The sequence below is a fragment of the Octopus sinensis genome, linkage group LG19 (genome assembly GCF_006345805.1).
Source record: "Octopus sinensis linkage group LG19, ASM634580v1, whole genome shotgun sequence".
In the NCBI taxonomy this organism is placed as follows: domain Eukaryota; kingdom Metazoa; phylum Mollusca; class Cephalopoda; order Octopoda; family Octopodidae; genus Octopus; species Octopus sinensis.
Window position 1 is genome coordinate 52619925 of NC_043015.1, and position 27309 is coordinate 52647233.

At 36.4% G+C, this 27309-nt stretch overlaps 1 protein-coding gene across 16 annotated transcripts in view; it reads right to left on the reverse strand.

Annotated features, from left to right (window-relative positions):
* The window catches only part of LOC115222086 (muscleblind-like protein 1), a 357773-nt gene that overhangs the window by 124732 nt on the left and 205732 nt on the right, over positions 1 to 27309 (reverse strand). For all 16 annotated transcript variants that reach the window (XM_036511148.1, XM_036511149.1, XM_036511150.1 and 13 more), the window contains one exon: positions 4177 to 4353. In XM_036511148.1, the coding sequence (XP_036367041.1) occupies positions 4177 to 4353 (177 nt within the window). The remainder of the gene's footprint in view (positions 1 to 4176; positions 4354 to 27309) is intronic.

Below are 27309 nucleotides of genomic sequence, written 5' to 3' on the forward strand. Positions count from 1 at the left end.
CTCTCCTTGTTTTTTCTGTGTCCCTTTCTATAGAAGAGTGTAGCTCGAAACGTAACAGACTTTCTATTCCTGAGCGTTATACTAATACATCTGTTTTTGTTTTGTACACCACCTGTCTTCGTCTTTTGTTTTTTTCGTAAACTCTCCCTATATATATATATATATATATATATATATATATATAGTTGTTAGAAAAGATTTGCTCAAGATGCTGTATACAGGAACTTGAGCAAAAACTTATGTAGCTTTGAAGTGCCTTATATCTACATAGGCATATATATATATATATATATATATATATATATATATATGTATATTATACACGTGTGTGTGTGTGAATGACGAAATGATACATATATCTGATTTAATGCAGACTTTTGAATCAAATTACACACAAGTGAGAAAAACACTCTTGATCATATAATTAACACGACAGACACTTCTATGCCTACTCATAGTTCATGAGTTCATACTCAGAGGTCTTGAGCTATGCAACAGAGCACACATAACCTCACTGGTCACCTCCACACACACTTCAATAACACTAGCTTTTGGCTTTTCTTTCTTCACTACTTCCTCTCTCCCTCTATGGCTATATCCTTGTTTGTTGTACCGTCTCCCCACATGTGTGTGTGTGTGTTATTTTTTTTTCTCTCTCTCTCACTTTATGTTTGTCACTATCACTCCTTAATTCTAATTTAAGAAGCTAATTAGACGAACATATACAAGTGTATAGGATGCACTGTTATAGAATAACCAAGATAGTTTCTCGAGACACTTGAAAGAACCAACAGGCCAAACAAATCAACAACTGATACAGAAGTCAGAAAAAAAAAAACATGGAAGAAAGAAGGGGAGAAAAAAAAAAGGAAGAATGCTGAAAAGAAAGAAATTACTCAAAATGAAGACGAGAAAGGAAAGGAATTTACATGAATGAGTAAATAAAGTGAAGTAATGCAAGTAAATGAAATGAACATACGATGATTATTGCCATCATCGTTATCGTCATTGACAACAACATCAAAATGAAGAAAGAAAAATAGATCAATGTCAAAAACGAAACTAATAAGCATACAAAACAAGAACCTTTATTACTACAACTAATATTACATAGTAGAGACCAAAATAGTAGCAGTATTATTGCTGGTTAAAAGTGCATGGTACCAAACTTAATCTCAGAGCAGATGGTTAGCGAGGAAACCTTAGGTGAAGAGGTGAACAACATGAATGACAGTGAACACTAAAAGTACAATGAAAACTCTAGCTACAGAGGCATAATTGTATAAGATATACATACACATACATCTTATATATATATATATATATATATATATACATAAATAAATATATATATACATACACACACAAGAATATGTAATGTATAGATAGACAGACATTGCTCCACATACACACTTTACAAAAAAAAATATGATAAAACACAAGATGCAGTTTATGCCGTTTGTTCCTTTGTGTTCATCATACTCTTCCCTACATTTGCTCTGAATATCATAACCGTTGATATCATTGACTACTGTAGTAACCCTAACCTCTTTACTGGAAGTAGACTGGATGAAGATATTCTATGTGGAGCTCTAAACTTACCAGTATATATGTTCTTTTGTTCTTTTACTTGTTTCGGTTATTTGACTGCAGCCATGCTGGAGCGCTGCCTTTAATCTAATGACTGGATCCCAGAACTTATTCTTTGTAAGCCTAATGCGGGTACGTCAACACACCAACATACCAAGCGATGGTGGGTGGGTGAGGGGTGGAGGAACACAGACATGCACACAAATATATATGCATATATAAACAGACTTCTTTCAGTTTCCGTCTGTTGAATCCACTCACAAAGCTTTGGTCAGCCTGAAGTTATTGTAGAAGACACTTGCCCAAGATGCCACGCAGTGGGACTGAACCCAGAACCATGTGCCTATAGCCACTCCTAATATATATGTGTGTGTGTGTGTGTTTGTGTGTGTGTGTGTTAGTGTGTGTATATGCATATACATACACTCTCCTCCCCACACACATACCAGTAAGCTTTTTTTTTGTGGGGTAAGATGATTGTTGCATAGCTGAAACTTCATCACAGGATTTACTATTTCAAATAAGTCTATCATTCGCCCAAGACAATCCTCTAACTCTTTAGTGAAGCCAACCATCCAAACCTTGTCACACACACAAATACGCCAAACCTCTCCCTGAGCTGACCTAACCATTTTCTAATAGAAATGAAAAAGCTGATTGACATGGAGGAAAATGGAAAAAAGTAAAAAAAAAAAGAAAAGAAAACAGAACAAGAGATACTGTAGGGAAAATGAATGGGGGGGGGGGCTTCATAAAATGAAAAGAAGAAAAAGAAAAACAATAAAACTTGGAACTTTGCCAGAAAAAAAAACAATAATAAACCTATGAAAAAAAAAAAGATAATTCTTCTCAGTGTTGACTAGATTTTTTTTTTTGTAGCTTTCCAGCATTGTTGTCAAGCTGCACCCAGAAAGTCCAGGTCTAGCTTTTCCATGGCACAAAAGATGCATTGTGGATATTACGACCTTACTTTATCAGTCAACATTAAAGAGTAAAAGAAAGCAAAACAAATGAAAATAAACATAGGAGTCAATAGCTCTGTCCCTCCTGATTGACACACATACACACAATACATGCAACAAATCAATGGAAACTAAGCAGACTTACAACCTGCTAAAAATAGCAGTCAAATCTCCCTTAAATGACATCCAACTGTCTTAAAAAGGAAGTGCCATTAGGATTATTATAGTCCTAGATACACTGTTTGAATGAAGTAGGGGGTGGCCATAACTGGAATGACTATCAAAAATTGACCAGAATCTAAGCAGCAACACAACTGCATGAATAGAAGCAATGAGGGAATACATGTGGTCACTGAATCTGCCAGAAACAGCAGCTGAATCTCCATTAAATAATACTATATCTACAAAAGAGATCGGATGGTCAATGTTGGGACATCTTTGATGTCCATCTTACCAGAGCCGAACCAGAGGCTAAAAAACAACAGTCAGTAGACGGGAAACTAAGTCAACTACAGTGTATATCAAAAGACCAAGGATAAAACATCATCAAAGATTAGCCAAAAAACTAAATTATTTTGTTTTACATCTTCATCTTTTAAATTTCAAAAATACCATTCAGTTACTCGCTTTTTATTAAAAGAATTTAAATATTTTATTAGCTATATTATATAGCTATTTGAATTTAAAAAACAAAACAGGATAAAAAAAATTATCTATATGTGTTTGTGTGCAATACATATATATATACACACACACACACATATGCTTATGTTTATATGCATCTATTCATATACACACACACACACATATATATATATATATATATATATATATATATATGAAATGTGAGTGTGAGCATGTGTGTGTATGAATATATATGTATGTATATTATTCATACATACATACATACATATATATATATCCCTATAGACAAACAGATGTACAGACACACACATATTTGCATACATAGATAATGCTAATAAAGAAATGAGTAAATGGGTACAAATTTTAAGAGAAACTTTTGTAGAAAATGATTCAAAGAATTTTCTTGAAAAAAATATCATTTTTATTTTATTTCATATATTAACTTTTCTTTTACTAATTTTTTTTTCTTTTATCTTTTTGGGTATAACGATTTTTTTTTACACTGTCACTAACAATGAATATCAGAGTAAAGAAGATTATAAAATATATGTATGGCAAGTAAGTAGATAAATAAATATGCAAAAATATGCAAAAAAGAAAAAAACATTCTATAGCTGATAGAAGAAATAAGCAAGAAGACAAACGAGGAAGTATGTTATGTTGCAAGGAAGAAAAACATTTGAATATATTAGCATTAAAAGAAAGAAAAAAAAGAAAACTCCTTGGCATGGCTTTTACTGTTTCCTTTTTTTTTTTTTGTGATACAAGGTGTGAATGGTAAAGGGAGTTTTTGGTTTAATTTTACTTGGCTGGGACCAACACCAAGAGAAGAGAAAGAGAGAGATAGACAGGTTTAATTGAGATTGGATAGGTTTATCTATAAAGAAAATCTAAAATAGAATTTTAAAGATAAAGGTGAAAAAAAAAAGACAGAGAGTGAGAGAGAGAAATGAAGAGAAGAAATTTCATTAATACTTACGACTGTTGGAATCATTCCAGGCACCAGTGGTTGTAGCCCAGCTGCAGCAGCCTGTGCAGCCTGCAACTGGAGGTTTTTAATAATTAAGTTGTTTCGACCATTTTGAAGTAACTGTTCCCTCAGATGTTGAGGTGGATGAAGATACTTGCAAGGAGGATCTTTCCTCTGACATTTGCCCTGGAGAGTAAAGAAGAAAAAAAAAAGAAAACAAAACACAATTAGTAAAAATGCAACAAAATAATAATAATTCTTTCTACTAACAACAACAACAACAACAACAATGATATTAATAATAATAATAATAATAATAATAATACCACCATGTCGAGCACATATGATTGTGATGCATGTGTCTGTTGCACCCTTATCAGATGGGTAGTTATGATGGGTATATTGGGCTTCCTAAATTTTTACCCCAGTATCACTTTGATGGTGCTGCTCTCTCACTCAATAATAATAATAATCCTTTCTACTATTGACACAAATCCTAAAATTAGGGAAAGGAACAAGTTGATTACATCGATCCAAATACTAAATTGATACTCATGTCATTGACCCCAAAAGGATGAATGTAAAGAGTTGGGGAAAATACCACAAGCAATATGCCCTATGTGCTAATAATAATAAAAATAAGGGTTTCAAATTTTGAGACAAATGCAAGGAAGGAAGCAAGTCAGTTACATCAACCCCAGTATGCAACAGGTACTTGTATTATTGACCCCGAAAAGATGAATGGCAAAATCAACCTTGGCAGAATTTGAACCCAGAATGTAAAAATGGATGAAATGCCACTAAGAATTTTGACTGGTGCTTGCGACCTTACATAATAACAATAAAAAGAAGAATTCACGAAAGTGAATACAACACCAACATATGTATGTATACTAAAAGTACACACACACACAGTCTGTGCACAGACACATATATAGATATATAAGAAATTGATAAACATGTGAGAGAAAGTGTGGAGAGAAACATGACCTGACACAAAGTAGAGTGAAGTAATTAAAATGGAATCTGGTTCTTCTGAAATTATTACTCTGCATTTCTCATCTGCAACTTTCTTACTACACTACATACAAACATATTACATATATATACATACACACACACACACATGTATGCATGCGTGTATCATCATCATCATTATTGAACATCTCCTTATCATGGGTTGGCCGGTTCAACAGCAACTGATGAACCACAGAGTTGTACTGAGCTTTAGTGTCTGCATTGGCATGATTTCTACAGCTAGATACCCTTCCTAATGCCAACCACTTTACAGACACACACACACATAAAATGGAAGCTAGTTCTTCCTAAATATTTTTGATAGAAAAAGGACATTTCAGAGGAAAGAGATATATTTAAATATACAAAAAAACAAAACAGTATTAACAAAATAAATACATGATGATGGGGGAGACGACGATGATGATATTAATGAATAAAGGCATGAATGGATAGAAAATGAGATAAAGATAAAGAGGTAGCATAGCAATAAGATTAATAAAGAATTAATGTATGGGTAGCAGTGGAAGCAAGGGTGGTAGTACGGTAATCAGAGATAAGGATGTAATGATGTATAAGACGTATGTGGGGAGGGGGATGAGGGGGATTTAGATGAGCTTTTGTTTTGTTTTTTATTTATCTCCCCCACCTTTTTTTACAATGTAATAATGAGAACATGGGGTTAATTAAGACAAAATTAGATAACAAGATAATAAAAGAAGGCACAACCATGTAGTAATTAAGGAAACTGTACAGTTGGTTTGTCAGACATGTTCAGAAGAATTCGGTGGGAGAAAGCGAGGAAGAAGAAAAAGAGCAAAGTATGAAATGCTGAATGCATGTAAGTGTGTGTATGTGGGGGTTAAAGGTAGGGTGATGGTTAGTCCAGCAACAAATGAAAGATGAAAATGAAATGAAAGTCTAATGATGGAACAGGAAGGAAACCTATGCAATTTCCAATGTAATTATTTTCCTTAATACATACATTATATGTGTGTGTGTGTGTGTACTTGTGTTTATGTATGTAAATAGCTGTAGGCACAGTTGTGTGGTAAGAAGTTCACTTCCACACACACACACATATTTATTATACATATTCACGTTTAACATATACACACTGATGTCTGTTTACAACTATCGCATGAGTAAGAGATCAAGACAAGGAGCCACACAAATACATTGTGCGTGTGTGTGTGTATGTCTATATATATATATATATATATATATATATGACTGTGCATATGTGTGTGTATATATGTGTGTATGTATATATATATATGTGTGTGTATATGTATATATGTGTGTGTGTATGTATATATATATATATGTGTGTGTGTATATATATATATATATGTATATAAGTGTGTGTGTGTATATATATATATATGTATATAAGTGTGTGTGTGTATATATATATATATGTATATAAGTGTGTGTATGTATATATATATATACACACACACACACACACACACACACATATATATACATACATATATATCATCATTGTTTAACGCCGGCTTTCCATGCTGGGTAGGATGGTTTGGCTGAAAATTGGCAAGCCAGTGGGGCTGCATCAGGTTCTAATCTGATTAGGCAAGATTTCTACTGCTGGATGCCGTTCCTAATGCCAACCACTCAGAGTGTAGTGGGCGTTTTCTACGTGCCGCCACCACCACAGGTGCCATTGACTATGGTCTCACTTGGCTTGACAGGTCGACACAAATATGGTATAGTGCCAATTGTCTTGGTCGTCTGTCCACAAAACCCAACGCTCAATTGATGCTTTTCACATGCCACTGACACCAGTGCCAGTCAGATGGCACTAGCATCGGTCATGACTACAATTTCACTCAGTTCAATAGGTCATCACAAGCACAGCATATCGCACAATGATTGAAGGGTGCTTTTAACAAACCAGCTATGCAACACTGGCATCGGCCAAGACTATGATCTCACTCAGTTTGAAGTCACTGCCCCTATGAGGCCCAATGCTCAAATGGTGCTTTTTATATGTCGCCAGCACAGGTGCTACTCAGACGTCATTGGCTACAATTTCACTTGGTTCAACAGGTCTTCACATGCACAGTATATAGCCCAACAACTGAAGGGTGCTTTTAAAGGGCCAGCTACACAACACTGGCATCATCCACAACTACAATCTCACTCAGCTTGACATCACAGCCTCCATGATGCCAAACATACAAACAGTGCTTTTTATGTGCCACTAGCATGGATGCCATGTGTGTGTGTGTGTGTGTGTGTGTGTGTATGTATGTACAATGTATATATATATGTGTTGACACATGAAACACTAAGCCTTTGAATCACTCTGTTGCTTCAGCTAAATATCAAAATATATTTATATGTTTATATGAAAGATTTCTTTGAGTTTCTGTCCAGCAAGTCCACTCACAAGGTTTTGGAGGCCCAGGGATACACCAGAAGACACTTGCTCAAAATGCTAGATGGGGGGGGGGGGCTGAACCAAAAAGCATTGTGGCTGGGAAGTAAACTTCTTAAAGACACAGTCACACTTGCACGTGTGTGTACTCGCACATCAGAAACCATTTTAATAGCTTACAGGCTGGGAAACATTGCCGAGTAGTTTGGTGTATTTGTGCGGCAAATGTCTGATGTAATTGAAGAATGAAAAATAAAAAATAAAAAAAAAGGAGTGAAACATTCAGTTAGGGCAGCAGTATTGCGTAGTCATTAGATGTGTGTGTGTGTTTCAGCTTCTAGGTGTAAGTGTGTGCATTTGTTTCTGTTTGTGTATCAGTGATGTGCTCCATTGTGTAAAACCTAAAGACCAAATGAAAACAACAAAACCAATTTTGACTTTCTTTCCTCACTGTTCTCTCTCTCTCTCTCAGGTATGCAGTCAAGAAGAGCAAACAGTTCTTTGGCACACAACTATTATTCAGAGCACGTAACCATCATTGCCACTGACAACACCACAATCACCACCTTCATTACCACCACCATTATCATTTTTACCATCAACATTATGGTACAAAATAGTGGTTAGAGCCAGCACAGATGTTTTTCAAGTGTAACAGTACCTACTTTCAGTAATGTTGTAGTTGTTGTCGACGTTATGGTTTGTTGTTACTGTTACAGTTATAACAACTTGGTTTTGTTGTAACTTTGTTTATTGTTGTTGTTATTAATGTTACTGCGCTTGCTCTTACTATTCTGGTCTCAAACCACAACAGCTGGCCAACTCCAGCCTTATATATCTGTCCTGGTTTCAATCAATATCTGATAGGTGTAATACACTGAGGTCATATGTCTACTTGGTTATTAGGAAAAGCTTTGTTAGCAAATTATATCATTTAGTACAATGTTCTTTTTATAATAACTCAAATATTCTATAATCTGATGCAATTCATTGTTATTATCATTATTATTATTATTAATATTATCGATGCCAGGCCCGCCTGACTGGCTTCTGTGCCAGTAACACATAAAAAGCACCAATTCACTCTTGAAGTGGTTGGTGATAGGAAGGGCATCCAGCTGTAGAAACATTGTTAAATCAGATTGGAGCCTGGTGCAGTATCTGGCTCTCCAGACTACAGTCAAACCGTCCAACCCATGCCAGCATGGAAAGTGGACGTTAAATGATTATTATTATTATTAAAAGGCAGAGAGCTGGCATAATTGTTAGGGTTCATCTTAAACCTCATTAGAATTATTGACCATGTGCTTAAACTAGAACAAAAATTATTAGTATTATAGCAACTATCTTCACAAACCTATTCCACTACAAACAAAAGTGCCAAGACCCTCCTGCTCCATTAAACAACTTAGATACCACTACCATAAACCAAAAAAATGTAGGCCACCCAAATTCTTTACCAGAAACATTAGCACCTATGTTAACAGGATTTACCACATACACACTGTGTATATTTATTAACATTGAAGCTACGTAAGTGACTTAAACCTATATGTGTGTATGTGTGTGTGTATGTATGTATGTATATATATATTTTTTCCCATATACACACATGCATAGTTGGGTGTGCGTATATGTGTCAATGCACTGGACTATTTAAAGATACATAAGAAAAAAATTAGTTTACCAAAACAAGAAGAGGGCGGTGTCCTATCTTTTATGGTAAAATATGAGAACATTTACAGAATTGTTGATGGAACACATGTAGATAATCTAGTGATGCTCTAGCTCATACAACGTGTAATATATATGACTGCGTGGGCCAATGACTCATAACAACAAATATATACAAGTACAATGTGTGTCTGTATACACACACACACGAGAACACTAGTGATGTCCTTACATGAGTTACAATACATAAAACTTCTAATTTCAGCTAATGTATGGAAACACATCATACACAATTTATAATAGTTACTGTGGCTGCTGTCCAGATCCGGACAGCCCACAACCAATAGAGCTATGATCAAAGGTATGTTATTACTGTTGGTATAATCCCACAATTCATTCAGGGTTACATTACTCATTATGTCCTTTCTTTTCTTTAGATGGCAGGTTATGTGTTTGAAGGAGATCTGTTGGCTATCACTAACATGTACAGCAACAGTCCATATAAAGGCACTTCTGATAATGTTCTGTTGTTGTTTCTAGTGCCAAGTTCAATTGAGCAAATAACCATCTGATGAAAGATGTATCAAATGATAACCTCACATCTCTTTTGGGGTCACATAAGACTACATTATCTAAAATGACTTCTGCTTTTTTTTAAAAACAGTACATGTGGATGTTATTTCTAGCAGATTGGGTAACCATACAGAGATGCTCTTTTTGGTGCAATGAAACATGTATCCCAATGTTTAGAATAGGTACAAGATGTCTGCAGATGCCATAATAAACATCTAAAGGGGTTTTAGGCACCAGGAGGGGCATACAACTGTACAACATTAGCTCAAAAAGTTCACTCCAACACATACAAACAAGGAAATGCTGATGTAAAAATAGTGATGATGATGATGATGATATTTAGCTCCAGGTCACAGGATATTAAAGCAAAGTTTATAAAGACATTCGACTAAGAACGGCACTATTCAATTTATCTTTCCTCTTAGAAAACATTTAACATATGATTCGAGGGAAATTTAGTTTATATTTCTAGCAACGGCATTCTTTCTAATAGTGATGTTTCTTAGTCAGACCCATTCTATGCAGGACTACATTAATGAGTTCTATCTTTTTAAGACAGGTAAGGTGAATGATTTGAAGGAGAATTTGAGTGTTATTTCATGCTGGTAGAGTGACTATGTTAAAGCTCTAATCTTGGGTTGAAAGTATTACAATAGTAGAGAATATTTTTGTTTGTTTTTTCATGTCTACATTCTGATACAGTGAAAGGAATCTGTAAAAGCAGCTCTCAGTGGAATTTATTACCCACTGCTATGGTAAGTATAAACATAATAAACATTTTCAGAGGAAATTCTTGGAGTTGTCTTATAATGCCAGTTCCTTGAGAGCCAGAATGTGTGTGTGTGCGTGTGTTTCAACAAAAAGGCAATCTTGGTTCCAACCAATTTAAGAAGTACTAAATGCTGATGTCTCGGTTCACTAACAGCTAAGTTATAAGCAACAAACTATCAGTCTAACTCTCCATGGAGTCTTTTGGTGGTAGTTTGACCTACTAGAAAAAGAAGCCAAACCTCCTTCAAATCACACAGCCACTATCTTAGAATCTAAGCCTACATTGAAATAATGTGGTCCTCAACTGCATGTATTTAAGGAAAAAGGCAGGGTGGTTATGTCTGGAATGCTTTGAATCATAGATAGTTCTGTGCGAACCGAGTTGATCTGGGGTTAAACAACAATAACAAGTAAACAGTCCAATAGGGGTAGGTGAGGTTCAGACAGCATGAAGCAGTGGGAGGTCTGGGTGGTGAGCAGGAGGAGAGTAACAACAGCAAGAGACTCTGCAAGAGAGAAGTGAGGCCGGGGGGGGGGGGGTGAATAGAACTCTTGAAAACTCCTGACATCCAGTTATAAAAGAGCAGAGAGTGTAAAATGACACACACACACACACACACACACACACACACACTGCAGTATAGTTTATACATAAACATGCCCAAAAGTTTAAAAGGTTTAATGTCAGTGTTATGAAAACAGGAAGTTCTCAATCATGCATGCATGCATGTGGCTAGCAACTCATGGAATATTAATTGCAACCTGAATAGGAAGGAGGGGGCATTAATTGGTGGTGGTGGTGGTCGTAGTTGTCATAGTAGTAGTGAATATATAGTAATGAGCTGAAGGAGTGGTGGCAATGAATGTAGTGTTGGTGAAGTAATGCTGGTCCTGGTGGTAGTAGTGGTACTGTTTAACCCTATGTCAATCTTGATCAAACACCTATAATCAAATAGCATTCCAACTGTGATCATCCTGTCTGTTTTCCTTCCAGTGTTTTTCCTTATATATATATGGAAATCAGGGCATTACCCAACACACACATTGTTTACTAAGATGGCAGGGTGTAATTTGAAAGAGATTTGGTTGCTATTTCTAGTAAGTTGAGCAGCTAAGTAGAAGCACTTTCACTGGCATGTAGTGGTAAAATAGCAATGATTAGTTGAAAGTGAGCGGTGAAATACTATGACAGAGACTGTGATAATCTTAGGGCGGCTTAAAGGAAGTGGTGGTGGGTGGCCAAAAAAACACTCTCACCTTTTCCCATTTTATTGACAAAACAACCTTGTATTGGAAATTCATTAAAGTATGAGAGAGAGAGAGAGAGAGAGGAGAGAGAGAGAGAGAGAGAGAGAGAGAGGGGGGTGAAATGAAATGTGAAGACCTTGATAAAAAATTCATTAAGTGACACTTTCAGTCTAACATGAAAATGTTTTTCCTGAGTAAAAAACTGGTCTGTTAAAAGATAAGTAAGATAATAGTATATAACAGGTATCTTGTTAAACTCTGGGTCAGCCTATAAACTAATGGCATTACTGCTAGGATTATCCCCACCTTATCAGACATAGTATCTCAAACTACAATATCCAACATGTCCTTTCTTTTACCATAATATCTTAAGAGGAAAGTTTTCAGTGAGATTTAGCTACACTCTCTAGCAGGTCAACCAACCATGCTTTGTCAGCTAGCATACTGCATGTGTGTGTGTGTATTCTGAATGCTATAAAGGAATGATATATAAAGTTTGTGACCTTTCCTGTCTTAAAAAAACACATAAGAACTAGATGGATTACTGAATGAGATGTTATGATATGAAATAGCAGCTGTTTTTCCCCAACCCCACCAATCAATAAAAAAGAAAGAAAAAATTACATGTGCACACACAGACAGACAAACAGACACACACAGAGTTGAGAACCTGTCACCAACAGTGATTCAAGGTATCCATGACCTCAAACACTTTTCACTCCTGGCAATAGAACCTGGGACTCCCAAGAGTTCTTGTGTATACTCTCAGTATTGGACTAAGCTGGAATCCTGTAACAACCTCTGGATAGTTTCCATATAGTTCTTGATAGACTTGGTACTGTCTATCATTTAAGCATTCCACAAAATACAACCTAAGCTTCTCATCAACCAGGACATTGCTATCCCCATTCGTCTACATTGAAATTTTGAAGAACTGTGAATTTCATGGTTTCCCAGAGGGAGGTGGGGTTCTCTTCAAGGATCTTGCTTGTCTTGGACCTAGAATCACTTTCCATAATTATTTTCTCCCTAATATTTTTATGCTGTCCTAGACAGTTTGCTATACTTCTCCATATTAAATATTTTCCTTCCTATCATCACAAGATGATGGGCTGGTACTACTGAGAGAGAGAGAGAGAAAGAGTGAGAGAGAGATATCACCAGCTTCTTGGTTGCTGGCTCCTGGTAATGAAGATGAAGCTATTTATTCTGCTATCCCCTGAGCTGCAACAGGTGGCACTGTGCAAACAGCAGTTTCTGGGAACTGCTGGTATTGTTGCTGTTTATATAACCACCTATTGCTCTCTCCCCGCCTCTGAATTTTTATCTACTCAGTGTAGAAAGCCCTCAACTGGCTATTATTCTTACATATAAAACAAGGCTCTTTGTCCAGCACTACCACTCTAATTGCTTTCTTTTCTACTCAAGCTCACACAAAAGAGTATAGCAGGCATACCTTTGTACTTCAGCACTCTTCTGCTTAACCTCTTATTGTTTATTGGTACTAATACTTATGTGCCGGTGGCACATAAAATACACCAATCTGACCGTGGCCGTTGCCAGCCCCGCCTGGCACCTGTGCAGGTGGCACGTAAAAAGCACCCACTACACTCACGGAGTGGTTGGCGTTAGGAAGGGCATCCAGCTGTAGAAACATTGCCAGATTAGACTGGAGCCTGGTGCAGCCTTCTGGCTTCCCAGAACCCCGGTCGAACCGTCCAACCCATGCTAGCATGGAGAACGAACGTTAAACGACGACGAATACAATTACCATCTGCCCTACCGTGTCAAAGAGATGACAATGGACTGAGTGTCAGTATCACAACCAATATCTTTAGCCATGATAATGGTATTTTGTTTCCACATATACTATGGAACCAAGCTGTGGACAGGTGAGATGAATCAATCTCTGCTGCAACCTCACATTATCCTTGGCCTTAAAAATCCTGGCACATGCTTCATTATAATCTACTCCAGTAGCCTGCTTATTAAATCAGTTGGAATAGGTAAAACATAAACAGTACATCTAATATTCATCTATTCCAAGTTGAGGATTCACTTCAGCACTGCTCCAAATATCTCATTTCTGAACAGATATATGATGCAAGACAGTTTCATTATAAATGTAAAAAAATAAAATGTTGATATGAAATTAAACCTTCTAGGACTCTGAGATTTCCAGATTCATGCAATTGTACACCAAACTTATTTTCTTTGGTTGGAAGGTTTATTTTACCAAACTGTATTCAGACCATTCAACATAGATGAATTTAGCTAAGAAAATTTAATTCATCTAAGGTATTTAATCCCTGGGAAAGCACAGTGACTCAGCAGGTAGTCTGTGCTATGACTTCGTCAATTGCTATATCAAGAAGATAGGAAGGAACTCAAACTATAGCCAAAAGAAATTATGGAATATTCACCATACACATATACAAATGCATAAATACACACACACACACATATATATATATATATATATATAGATAGATAGATAGATACAAACACGTATGCAAAAACAGTGCGACACACATACACACATATGTACAGAGTAATAGGCATACGGAGACAGAGACAGGCGCAGACGGCGCACTCACTATCCTGATTACTCAACAAATAGACAAACACCACAGAAATAGACACAACAAGGTCACTCTAGTAGTTGAGCAACAGATATGCAATCATCTGCATTCATGTTGTCGTGCGGGGCTTACGGATGTGAGAGTAAGCCGACAGGGACACTGTAGCTGTAGTGGTGGTTGTTGTTTTACACTCACTAACACAACCACCAAAACGAAAACACAGTAATATAACAACTACCAAAATTATTAAGTAGAGGAGGTGGGGGGAACAGGAGTAAGAGAGGGCTGGTAGGATCTTAAAATGATCTCCTATTAAGTACATAATCAGAATCATTATTGTTGTGACAACCATCCACATCATAGATATGACATCATTAAGTACCACATCAGTTAATGTGTATGTGTGTGTGTGCACACGCATCAGATAAGCTAACCTCAGACACCCTGTCTGCAAAAACAGCTGAAATGGTCAAGTAGGAATGTCTTTGATTATGGGTAGCCTGCTGGTTGAGGTCCAAATGTAAACAGCCACAATTTATATTACTACTGGTTCTCCCACTACTACTGCTGCTGCTACAACTACTGAAACAAGGGAAGCTCTATATACTAGTTTGACTTGCTAGAAATAGCAGCCAAACCTATCTTCTTCAATCACACCTTGCCGTCTTAAATTTGGGAAGGACACATTAGGTGTTAAAGTCCTAGGTATCCAAAGAAGATCAGTATGGTCTTGGCTGGAATGTTCAGCCCAATCAAAGTTGACCAGGGGCTGAACAACAACAAATACTGCTGCTGCTACTACTATTAATAATAGTAATAATAATAATACTAATGATAATAATAATAATACTTTCTACTATAAGCACAAGGCCTGAAATTTGGAGGAAGGAACTAGTCGATTACATTGCCCCAAGTGTTTCACTGGTATTTAATTTATCAACCCTGAAAGCATGAAAGTCAAAGTCGACCTCAGCGGAATTTGAACTCAGAATGTAGCAGCAGACAAAATACCGCTAAGCGTTTTACCCTGCATGCTAATGATTCAGCCAACTTGCTGCCTTAATAATGATAATGATGATGACGATGAATTTAATAACAACAACTTGCTAGAACATAAAAGAAGCCACAGCTTATATAAATCCAAGAAATCAAAATAAAATCAGGAATATGATGAAAAGGAAGCGTGCAACAGTGTGTGCAGAAATGGATGAAATGTTACAGAATGCGGTACAGGAGAGGGAAATTTGGTGCCAGGTGAAATAGATTGACGTGTTTCATTTATGGTAGTGGTGAATGCGGATATGCGATTGCAAGCATATTTGAGCGTTTGTGTTTGTGTGCGTCTATGTAAATATAGAACAACATCTGTTGCATGTAGCCAACCTAGAAAAATCTACTCTCTAATTATATATACGTGTATATATATATTGAATGTGTGTGTGTATGTGTGTGTGCGCGCACACCACGTGTATGTGCACACGTGTGTTTGAATATATATCAGAAGAGTGCACACATGAACCCACATAAACATGTTTTGGAGCAGATGTGATTGCAGCATGTATTAATGCATTAATATGTAATTATGTGCTGTGTTATGCAGATTACAGATGTATAGAATAATAATGACTGTGATTAATAATTGTATGTTTGTACCTATGTGTGTGTGTGTATATACATATATGCATGCGTGTGCACACACACACACACACACAAATAAATACACATACAAACACACAGGTGTACTAACTTTAGAATGAGCACTCAACATGTGTTGTTGAGGTTAAGCATTCAACTTGGATCGATAGCATTTGAAACCTCAGATGTACTTTTGCCTCTGTGAAACTATGTAATACAGCATATATCCTAAAATCTAGATGAGAAATCTTGTGACATAACAGCTGCATATTAAATGAATTACTCACATGCACCAACAAAAAAACCTGGATGGCTGCTGAATCAGCAAGAAAGCAGCCACATCTTTTCCAGATCAATCATACTCAGCTATTTTAAAGTAAGGAAGGACATTATCAAATGATAATGTAATTGTAGATAGATAATATTGGATGGTCATGGCTGAAATACTTTTCATAATAAATCTGTTGTCTCAGAGATAATGTAAGGACAAAACAACAACCATATCTATTTAAATTGAGTTTCAAATTTGTGAAAGTGCATTCTTTCTACTTTTATTTTGAGCCAATAAATGTTGTTTGGGGATTAGGCGACTTCAAAAGAACATCATCTTCCTCATCATAATTTAATGTCTGCTTTCCATGCTGGCATGAGGGGGACAGTTTGACAGGGAACCAGTGCAGCATCAAGTTCCAGTGTCATCTTTGGCATGGTTTCTATGGCTGGATGCCCTTCCCAATGCCAAAGACTTCACAGAATGTAAAAGGTGCTTTTACATGCCACCAGCACTAGTGAGGCTGCCATGCTAACTTGGAAGTCCAAAAAGAACAGAGAAGGAAGACGAAGAAAGATAGGAAAAACACTCCCATGACTAAGAAGTATTTGGGAGGGGCAGATGGAAACAAGTGGCTGTATGCTAGGTGTCAAGAGGTTAAAGTATGACAGAGGGACAAACACAGTGGGTCTTATAGAGGAGATATGTGGCTGAAGGAAATAAGAGGAAAATAATGATGGGGTGCTAGAGTAAACCTGTGCTCACTAACCCTAATTTTTCCTCCATGAAGTACATTGTAGGAAATTTGTTATGGAAAACTTGCAGTTTAGAGAATGTATATCAAGTAAAGCATTTCTGCTAAGACAGCAGCAGATTTTGCAAGGAAGACTCCAGCCAAATGAAAAGATACTTTTTAAAAACAAAACTGGAGTAAAATTTTGATTAAATATTAAGATGTTTGCATTGAGTTATTTATCATTAATAATATTTTTGCCTCTCTTTTTATATGTTAAATTCGTCATTAGAGATATAACATTTTTTTACATTCACATTTAGATGTAAACATTAGACATAATGCAAAACATTACCATCATAAAATGTTTATCTTTGTAAGTAATGTCTTGTGATTTTCATTGATTACAATGTGGGTTTGCATTTCCTCTCAAAATCTTAAATTCTTTTAACTTAATGTTATCTGAGAAGGTAGAGAAACTACCTTATCCATGTTTGTCCCATTCTTGCTGAAGATTTTTCTTAAGAACATGTGGTCTTAACTATTTTTAAAGACCACCAGGAAATATGTTATAAAAATCTGCGGCAGAGTGGTTAGGGGGTTGTTTTATCTAAACTAAGCATTTGATAGGTATTTTAAAGCCAGTAGGAGAACATTCAGATTTAATTCTGAGTGGGGTAAGATTTAAGAGGGTTTTCAAAAGCATGTGATCTTACCAATTTTCAACGACTATAAAAAAGGTGTGTGTATGTATGAGAGAGAGAGGTGAGACAGACAGTCAGACAGAAAATTGGCACAAAAATTGCTGAGCAGCTGGATAAGACTGCAACCTACATAACATAAGGGTTCCAAGACTGGCATATAATAAATGGCAAAATGTTGCTTACACCCAGCATGGTATGCCCATACATATATATATGTGTGTATTATATAGATGTGTGTGTACACACACACACACAGACGGTGGCACCAGGTACCAAGCAATCCCACTCAACACCCTTGCAAAAGTAGTGTTTGCCAGTGGTTTATTAATAGCTCTCAGCCTGCTTCCAGCATGTATGCAATTTGCTATTTTAGGTTCTCCTTTCAGGAAGAAATACTAAAAGAGACACAGAAAGAAAGAGTGTGAAAGAGATGTAGACAGGGGGGGTGCAAAGGAGAGAGAGAGAGCAGTTTGAAGAAGAAAAGAGAGACGGATGAAAAAAATGAGCGAAGAAAATGAAGAAGAAAAAAAAGAGGAGGAAACTGAATCATCATGATGGAATAGTGAATTAATTAGGATTGTAAACATTCTTTCTCATCTCTGCTTTTCTGTTCAAAGAGAAATCTACTAAGGATCTACTTGAGCTTAGTGGAGTGGTGTAGCATGTTGCGGTGTGGTTTGGGTGTGCGATGGTGCAATGTGGAGTGGTGTGTGAGAATGGTGCGGAGTGGAGACCACAAAAGACTATCAAAGAAAAACAGAGAGAATGGATGAAACCAGAGGGATAGGAGGGTGGACGGGGAAGGAGGAAGGAACTATAATTGAGACGGAAGTCAGAGAACTCAGAGGGAAGTCTGCTACTAAACATCTAAGAAGAAAATAGAGTAAAACAAGGAAACACAGAGACAAACTTCACAGAGAAAACAGTAGACCATTTCCACATATACATATGCATACACATTGAATGTGTATGTGCGTGCACATGCACACACATATACATATATTTATAGGATATATATATATTATTTTGTGTTTATCAAATGACAGTGGAGTGTGGCAAGTGGTGAGATGCTATACTGGTCCACACCCATCCAACCCATGCCAACGTAGAAAGAGACATAAAATGATCTATGATAATTACACACACACATGCACACACAAATGTGCATGGGTGTGTGCGTGTGTGTGTCTGTAAAAAGAGAGATGCCTTTATTTCAAACATGTTATATTAAAGACCCAACTGTGTTTAAGTTTTATCCTTTTTTATCAAGAAATTTTCTTCATTCTTTTACCATCCTTTATATTTAGTTTGGAACAATAAGCATTCTCAAAACTATTAACACTTTAAGGCCTCCAGTCTCATTATCTGAATGAAATGGAAAATGTATTGGCAAGTATTTCGCAGTAGGTCACAAAGAACCAGGAGAATACTGCTATAAATGATAAAATTTTCAAGGTTGGATTTAAAATTATTCAGTGGTTAACTCCTGGTATATTTTACAACTGCAGTATCTGTACGTTGATTTTTGGTTTGTATTTTGCTATTAATAAAATCTCCATAATTCATCTCTTTATCCTCAATAGAATTCAATATAGAAGGGTAGTGTTGTCAACAAAAATCTTTTCCATCTAATTATATTATGTGTACTGTATTTTTAACGTGTGGTAATAATAGCTCCTGTTGTAAACAAATTGCCAATCACTGGAAAAGTATCATACTTGTGTGACGGATATAACAGTCTGAGTCGTGAAGTTCATAACTTTTATACTTTGAGAGGTCATAAGCTCTGGTATTTTGGACATGGGATTACAATGTCACAGAAAAGAATTGCAAGGTGGATTCTTCAAGCAGAACCATGTAGCAGGAGACCAAGAACGAGATGGTTGGATAGTATCCATAGTATCAGCTGGCTGTGCTTGAGAATCCAATCAGAAATTCTAATAACAATTACCTCCGACAGGTCCCTATAGAAGAAGTGCCTGAGGTGGGGTCTACCTCCATGACTATTGGGCAGAAAAGATAGATGGGTGATATTTACATTGAAATGTGTATTGATTAGACAAAGACAATGTTTATTTATAAATACATATATAAAAGTGAATGCTTCCAAAAACAAAAAACCCTAACAGTAATCTGCTCTAAGATATCTCTACACTATGTTGTAACTGAGACACAACAAGCTTCAGATATAGATAAATCAGGTGAAACTTGCAAGGATACAGTCTATACATCCGGGCTTTTAGTAAAAGTAGACTGTACAGCTGCATGTCAAAGAGTTAGTGCCATGAAAGGCATCTGGCTGTAAAACATTGCCTTAAGAAATCATCTCCACTCTATGCTAATACAAAAAAGTATAAGTAAAAAGAATAGGTCTGTATTATCACTATTACTAAATATTATTACTATTTTGCTTTCACTCAGGTTCAGTCTTATTTTTGGTAGGATTTATGTGGGTAGCAGGTTACTACCTGTAACCTTAAGTATCCACAAGTTTCCAGCAGTCTTTTAAGTGCTTAGAACCCACCTGATAGTCCTTGCTGTCCTTAACGGGCAAACTTTCTGTAGGAACTCTACTGGACATTCTATTCCAATCTCCATTATTATTATTATTATTACTGTCATCATTTTGGTGCATGTGTGTATTTTGATAACATATGTATATACTTATTTATAATTATATATGCCCGACCACAAGTGCACTGAGTGTAATTTCCCCATACACACAGTCTCAAAGCCACCTTCCTCTGACTGGATGTAATTGGATGGTGGATGGGGTTATCAAAAGGAGTTAGTTAAGAAAGGAGAGACTGTATGTAAGTCATTCACATATGTATGCTACTTTCTGCATAATGAACAATCAACAATGCCAACCCACTTATTTTATTAATCACCAACACCACCACCACCGACATTATTGCAACACCCTCACCATCACCACCAACACAGCTATTAATACCACCTGCAACACCACCACCAACTTTCACTTTGCCACAAGTATTATATCAACCAAGTATTGATGATGCCATAAACTCAACCTTGTGATACAGCAGTGGTGACGAGGGATGTGTGAATAATTACGAGGGGGAGAGAGACAGAGACAGAAAAAGGGAGAGAGAGAGAGAAAGAAAGAGAGAGAAGAGGAAGTGACCAGGTTTGTACGAGACTAGTAGGAAGATGGGTAGATTGAGAGAGATAGAGAAACAGACAGACAAGAACAAGTTTTGTGGCTAATCCCTTGTGCAGTTAAGCTAAGCTTTCCACTAAGCAGGTCAATGTCTCTCTCTGTTTCTCTCTCTCTCTCTCTCACACACACCCTTTGCAGATGGTGCTAATCCCTCAGACACTACTACCACTACCACTTAAAAGCAACACCACCACTAGTATTACTACCGCTACTACTACTATTACTATGATATATATATATATATATATATATATATACACACATACACACACCACCGCTTTGAATATCTACTAGTCACAACTACAAAACATTAAGCTATATAGATTAAAAAAAAAAACTAACAAAGCACACATTTCAGGAGGAAAGCTATTGCAATTACAACTGTTCATTAATATTAACAACAGGAAAAGGGTGCATAAACAACGTACATGTGCTTTATACATACATACACACCGAGTCATTATGACATCCTTGCGCAATATATAAATATGTATAACTTTAATTCTCCACATGGTAGAATTAATCTGTGAAAAGGATCAGTGAGAAAATATTTACTGATTCTTAGATAGATTTATTCTTCAGATTGTTAGTTTTCAATGTGCCCACCATTATGAATACAAATTCTGATGTAATGCAAAAATTTTAGAAATACATTTTGTAGTGGATATTTTCATTAATCCTCTGAATCACATTAATTATCCAAAACACCTACGACATCTATAGCACAAGTATTGGTTGAATGAAGAATGGTGTCTGCATGAAGCTCATAAAAATGAAATACAATAGACTCAAATTTGAAGATTTCAGAAGCTTCTCTTTCAATTCATCTATTAAAGGAGAATTTTTCATTCAGAAATTCCATTTCTCTGAGTTCAAAAAGAGAAGGTGCAGAAACACTAAAATCCATGATCAGTTCTAATTGGGTGAATTCTAAAAATCTTTCCAAGCGCATAAGGATGTTACTGTACATAAACATACAAAGTCCACTGCAGTGGCATTGCATTGAGAAATAAGAAGGAATACCTCTAAGCATTCTGCTCAGTATGTCAATGGTTTTGCTAGCTCACTTCATGTAATAACAACAACTTCTGATTTAGGTCAAAGACTAGTAATTTTGAGTGGGGGGGGGTCAGTCAATACCACTGACACAAGTACAGAATGGGAACAAATGCTGCAAGACACTTTTCCGAGTACTCTAACAATTGCACCAGTTTATCACTTAATAATAATAATAATCGTTTCTACTATAGGCACAAGGCCTGAAATTGGGGGAGTGGGATAGTCAATTGCATTGACCCCAGTACGTGACTGATAATTTTCTCATCAACCTCGAAAGGATGAAAGGTGAAGTCAAACTCAGTGGAATTTGAACTCAGAACATAAGGATTGTTGAACTCAGAACATAAGGATTGATGAAATGCCACTAAGCATATCAACCAGCATGCTAACGATTCTGCCAGCTTGCCACCTTAGTAATAATAATAATAGTAAAATTTTTGCCGGAAGGGCAGCTTGTGGTATGGTTGGGGATGAGTTTCACTCGTACTTAATTCATCATCCCTGAAAGGATTGAAGGTAAGACGACCTCGGCAGAATTGGAACTCAGTCCATAGTGACGGGTGAAATACTGCTAAGCATTTCGTCCAGCGTGTTAACTATTCAACCAGCTCGACACCTTAGTAATAATAATAATAATGATAATACACAAAGCCAGCAATTTTGAGGGAAGGGTGATAGTCAATTACATCAACCCTGATCCACCCCAGTACTTCACTGGTACTTTATTTTATCAGCACAAAAATGATGAAAAGCTAAGTTGACCTTGGTGGGCTTTGAACTCAAGATGTAATTGGCCTAAACTAAATACCACAAGATATTTTGTCTGATGCTTTAACAACTCTGCCAGTCAATAATAGCTGTAAGCAACGCAATGCCTAATAATACTTTATACTGATAATGAGATAATTGGTTTGCTACTGTTAACAGACATTGTTGTTGTTACTGTCACCGCTGCTCTTTAATAAGCAATTTAAATAACCTTCACTTAATTAAAAGCTTCAAACACTTAGGATTATCAACAAAACTGTGTCATTTTACAACAGCAACAATAACTAGAATGAAACTCAGAAAGCTGGTTTAGCGACACATGCTCGCACACAGATAAGAGAGGGAAGGGAGAAGAGAGAAGAGGGAGAGAGAGAGAGAGAACAACTGATTAAGAAACAGAGAAAGAGGGGTAATCATAGTCATGGCTAAGAAGTTTGTTTCACAGTCTTGTGCATCAGAGATCAGTCTCAATGTGCAGTTCCCTGGGCATGTGACTTCCACTGTACTCACAGGGTGACCAATGCCTTTAGGAATGAGAATTGGTAGACAGAAATTGCGCAGAATGAATTCACAAAACATGCAAATACGTAAGCATGTGTGTGTGTATGTATGGGTGCATGTTTGTGTAATACCACACAGACATGCCTGTGTCAGTATATGTATCTATCTGTTGTTGTGTGGCAAGAAGTCTGCTTCTAAACCACATGGTTTCAAGTTCAGTCCCACAGCATTACATCATGGACAAATGTTTTCCATTGTAACTTCGAGCCAACCAAAACCTTGTGTATGGATTTGGGAAAAGAAACTGAGAGAAGCCTGTCTTATATATCATTGCAATTATGTTAAACAGTCGTATGTCCAAATTTGGCCAAATGGGTTTTTTTTCAATATATACATTTGTTTGCAATAGCCCTTTCTTTTGGTCAAACTATCATATCTCCAGGTGTTTCAGATGCCATGATATCAAAAATTGTCAAAGTGTAGTACAACGGTTTTGCTATGGAATGGTGAAACAAGTTTTTTGTTTTCTGAAAAAACATTTCTGACTTCCGAAACTTTTGCATAATAGCAACGATTATATATATATATATATATATATATATATATATATATATATATTATATATATATATACACACACACACACATGTAAATATGAATGTTAGTGTGGAAGCTGGGTAGATGCCCACCAAAAGCAAAGAACCATCCTTACTTTTGGGTGCTAGACATACTCTCCTGCTCAGTCTAACACCAGCACTCTTGGCCCTTAATTGTTTCCAGCAGAGTACACTTCAGTTACAAGGCCAGAGAAAAGGCTCATGGGCACTGCTGCACCTCCAACAACCAAGCTATCATACACACACACATATATGTGTGTAGAGCAAGGTGGCCAAATAAAGGCCATATCGTTGGACGTAACAACTGTTCCTACACAGAAATGTATAGACATTACGGTACGGAAAAGGACAAGTTCATTAGCAACCATCTTGATACTGAATTAACACACACACAAGCTCTGGGCAATTTTATTTAGTTGAAGTCAATATACTCTTGAAGTTACTCGGTGCATGAGGTTTCCGGATATATTTCTGATTATTTATATAAAAGGAATAATTTTTCCATGTGGAGGTGGGGATCGTTGGTTGGCAGTGGTAAAAGGATATTCTAGCAAATGACTTCACCTTCTTTACTCATCTGTTTCTGTTGTGTAAATATGCCTGTTCTTGTATGTGTGCATGTGTATACACATACACACGCGTGTATGCATTGAAGTATTTCTGTGTGTGTGTGTGTGTGTGTGTGGATGAATGTGTGTATAAGTTTTTTACTGAACATAAAAATGAGGGACCATAACTAAAAAATTCGTACTGACACACACAAACTCAAGTACACACCCACTATCAATATTAGCTAAAGAAACACAAGACCAGGATGTTAAAAATGCAGATATACACAGACACAAAACACACACAAACACATGCAGATACACACACACACACACACACAAACAGATACAGACACACAGGTCACAAGACAAACATGCACAGAGATTAGATCACTGAACAAGAGCTGAATATGTACTTGAAACTAAATCTATAACCCAATCCTATAAACAAGTAGCTCTAAAAAAGCCTACAGACCACCACCCACATATTTAGTCCTCGTATCAACCATCGCTAGCACCACCCCAAAAGCAGAACAACTTCACTGGAGTCATTTGTAAGTTGGCCAGATAGAAAAAGGAGATGCTACTTATGATATCATTCCATAGGTTATTACTTTAAATTGAAATAATTGGTGTGAGCTGATGTATACGTTTATGTTTGTGTGTGTACATGTCTGGGTGTATGTGTATGTTCGACACTTGAGAAGACTACACTAGCTCATAGAAACTAACTGAGCTGTTCTCGGGTGGACTGGTTCAACAGTAAGAGCCTTGTGAATTAAGCACAGGACCTACTTACATGGCAAAGCTGAATATAATGTTTATCAAGTATGTATGTGTGTGTGTAACATGAGAGAGACAGACAGAGATAATGTCATATATATATATATATACATACATACATACATATACACACATATATATATATATATATATATCAGTTAAGGAGGTTTTGCGATTCAAAGTAATGTGAATTCAAAGATGGTGAGTGAAGAGCCTCAGCTCTCACACACATACACACACACACACACACAGGTGGTGGCAATAGTGGGGCAGTTGACAGTGATTAAAACAGGTTAAAGAAGAAAAAAGGATAAGAAGGATATTGTTGAGGGGAGGGGGAGGGGATAACGTATATAGTTAAAGGCGAATGAGAGGAAGCGTGTGATAAATAAAGATAACACACACACATTAACAGATATGGGGTGGTGAGGAAGAAGTAGAGAGAGAGAGTGAAAAAGATTATTATCAAAACAGTATTGTCTTTGTATTGTCCCCCCTCCTATCCTCTACCCTTGTGGCAAATAAATGAAATCATTATTATCAAAATAGTAGGAATAGATAGATATGACTGTTAAAGTATATGTTTTATATATATTATATATATATATATATATATATTATATATATATATATGGCAGGCTTCTTTTAGTTTCCTGTCTTCCAAATCTACTCACAAGGCTTTGGTAGGCCTGAGACTATAGTAGAAGGCACTCGCCAAAGGTACCTGGGCAAGTGTCTTCTACTATAGTCTCAGGTTGACAAAAGCCTCTGTGTGTGTGTGTGTGTGTGTGTGGTGTGTGTGTGTGTTACTCCTTCAAAACAGGTGTTATGCTTAAATTAGTTATTTGTCGGATTTTTTCGGTTTGAACGGCAGTTTTTAACATAATTTCTAGGTAACTAAAAAATTTTAAACTTCGTATACTGGTAGAATGTGTTTATAAAACATCTTTTTCTCTTGGCTTTATTGAGAAAATTCTATAGTGTGTAAGATATTTGTTGTTTTTTTTTCTTCAATTTCTGCAACTTCAACCAATCACTGACGTCTATTGAGGTAAAAAAAAACATTCTGTGCCGTATGAATATGTGAAGAAAAAAAGATAACCTTCCCCCACCCCTAACCCTAAAACAGATTGAAATGCAATAGATCGATACTAGGGTCATAATTATGGGTGGCAATTTCATATGACACCGCTAGAAAAAACTGCTGTTCAAACCGGGAGACTGATGGAAAAAGTACCTGGCTGAAGAGAAAAAAAAAAGAAAATAAGTACTCGGGTAAATTTCTTCAAGCTGGTGCCCCAGTATGGCCATAGTCTAATGACTGAAATGCATAAAACATATACCCATATAAATGCATATATATGTGTGTGAGTTACCTATATTATGATATATATGTAAGAAAATAAATTATGTAATATATAATATATATGCTCGCTTATACATACATATCGAGGGAGGGGGCTAGAAAGAGAGAGAGATAAAGGAAGAGAGAGTAGTAAGAATTATACTTAAATCCCTTGTTTAATAATTAAACAATATTCAGTTGGGTTTTAATTTTAAAATTGAAATTTCAAAATAGTACGTGGCTCAAATTAAAAGGGAGAGAAAAATTTGTTTTTAAAATAAAAAAAATTAAAAATAGCGTACTTAGTTGAAAAAAATAAACGTAATTGCAACTATATTTAATCATTGAACCCAATCTAGCCAACAATCGCCATAGAGAAGCAGACGACATGTTAGGAATGCAGTGAATAGCAATCTGGAAGACGATTGGCCCAGAATGTATTTTCTCTCCCCCTCCCCTACACACTTCTCGTCGCCATGACTGAATTAGATAAACATCTTTCAGCGATAAGGCGTCGAAATTGTGAAATTATCGATTAAGGCGAAGAAATTCTCAAAAGATTTTAGGTCGATAAATGATGAGGGATGAACGTCCTTTGTGTGTATGTGTTTTCCGAGTGTACAACGTCGTCCCGCTGTGCCACATTTTACCATCTCTCTCTCTATATATAGGAGCTTTATTGCTACGAATGAAGGGCATGGCATGTCTTAGACGGGGATTAAAAAT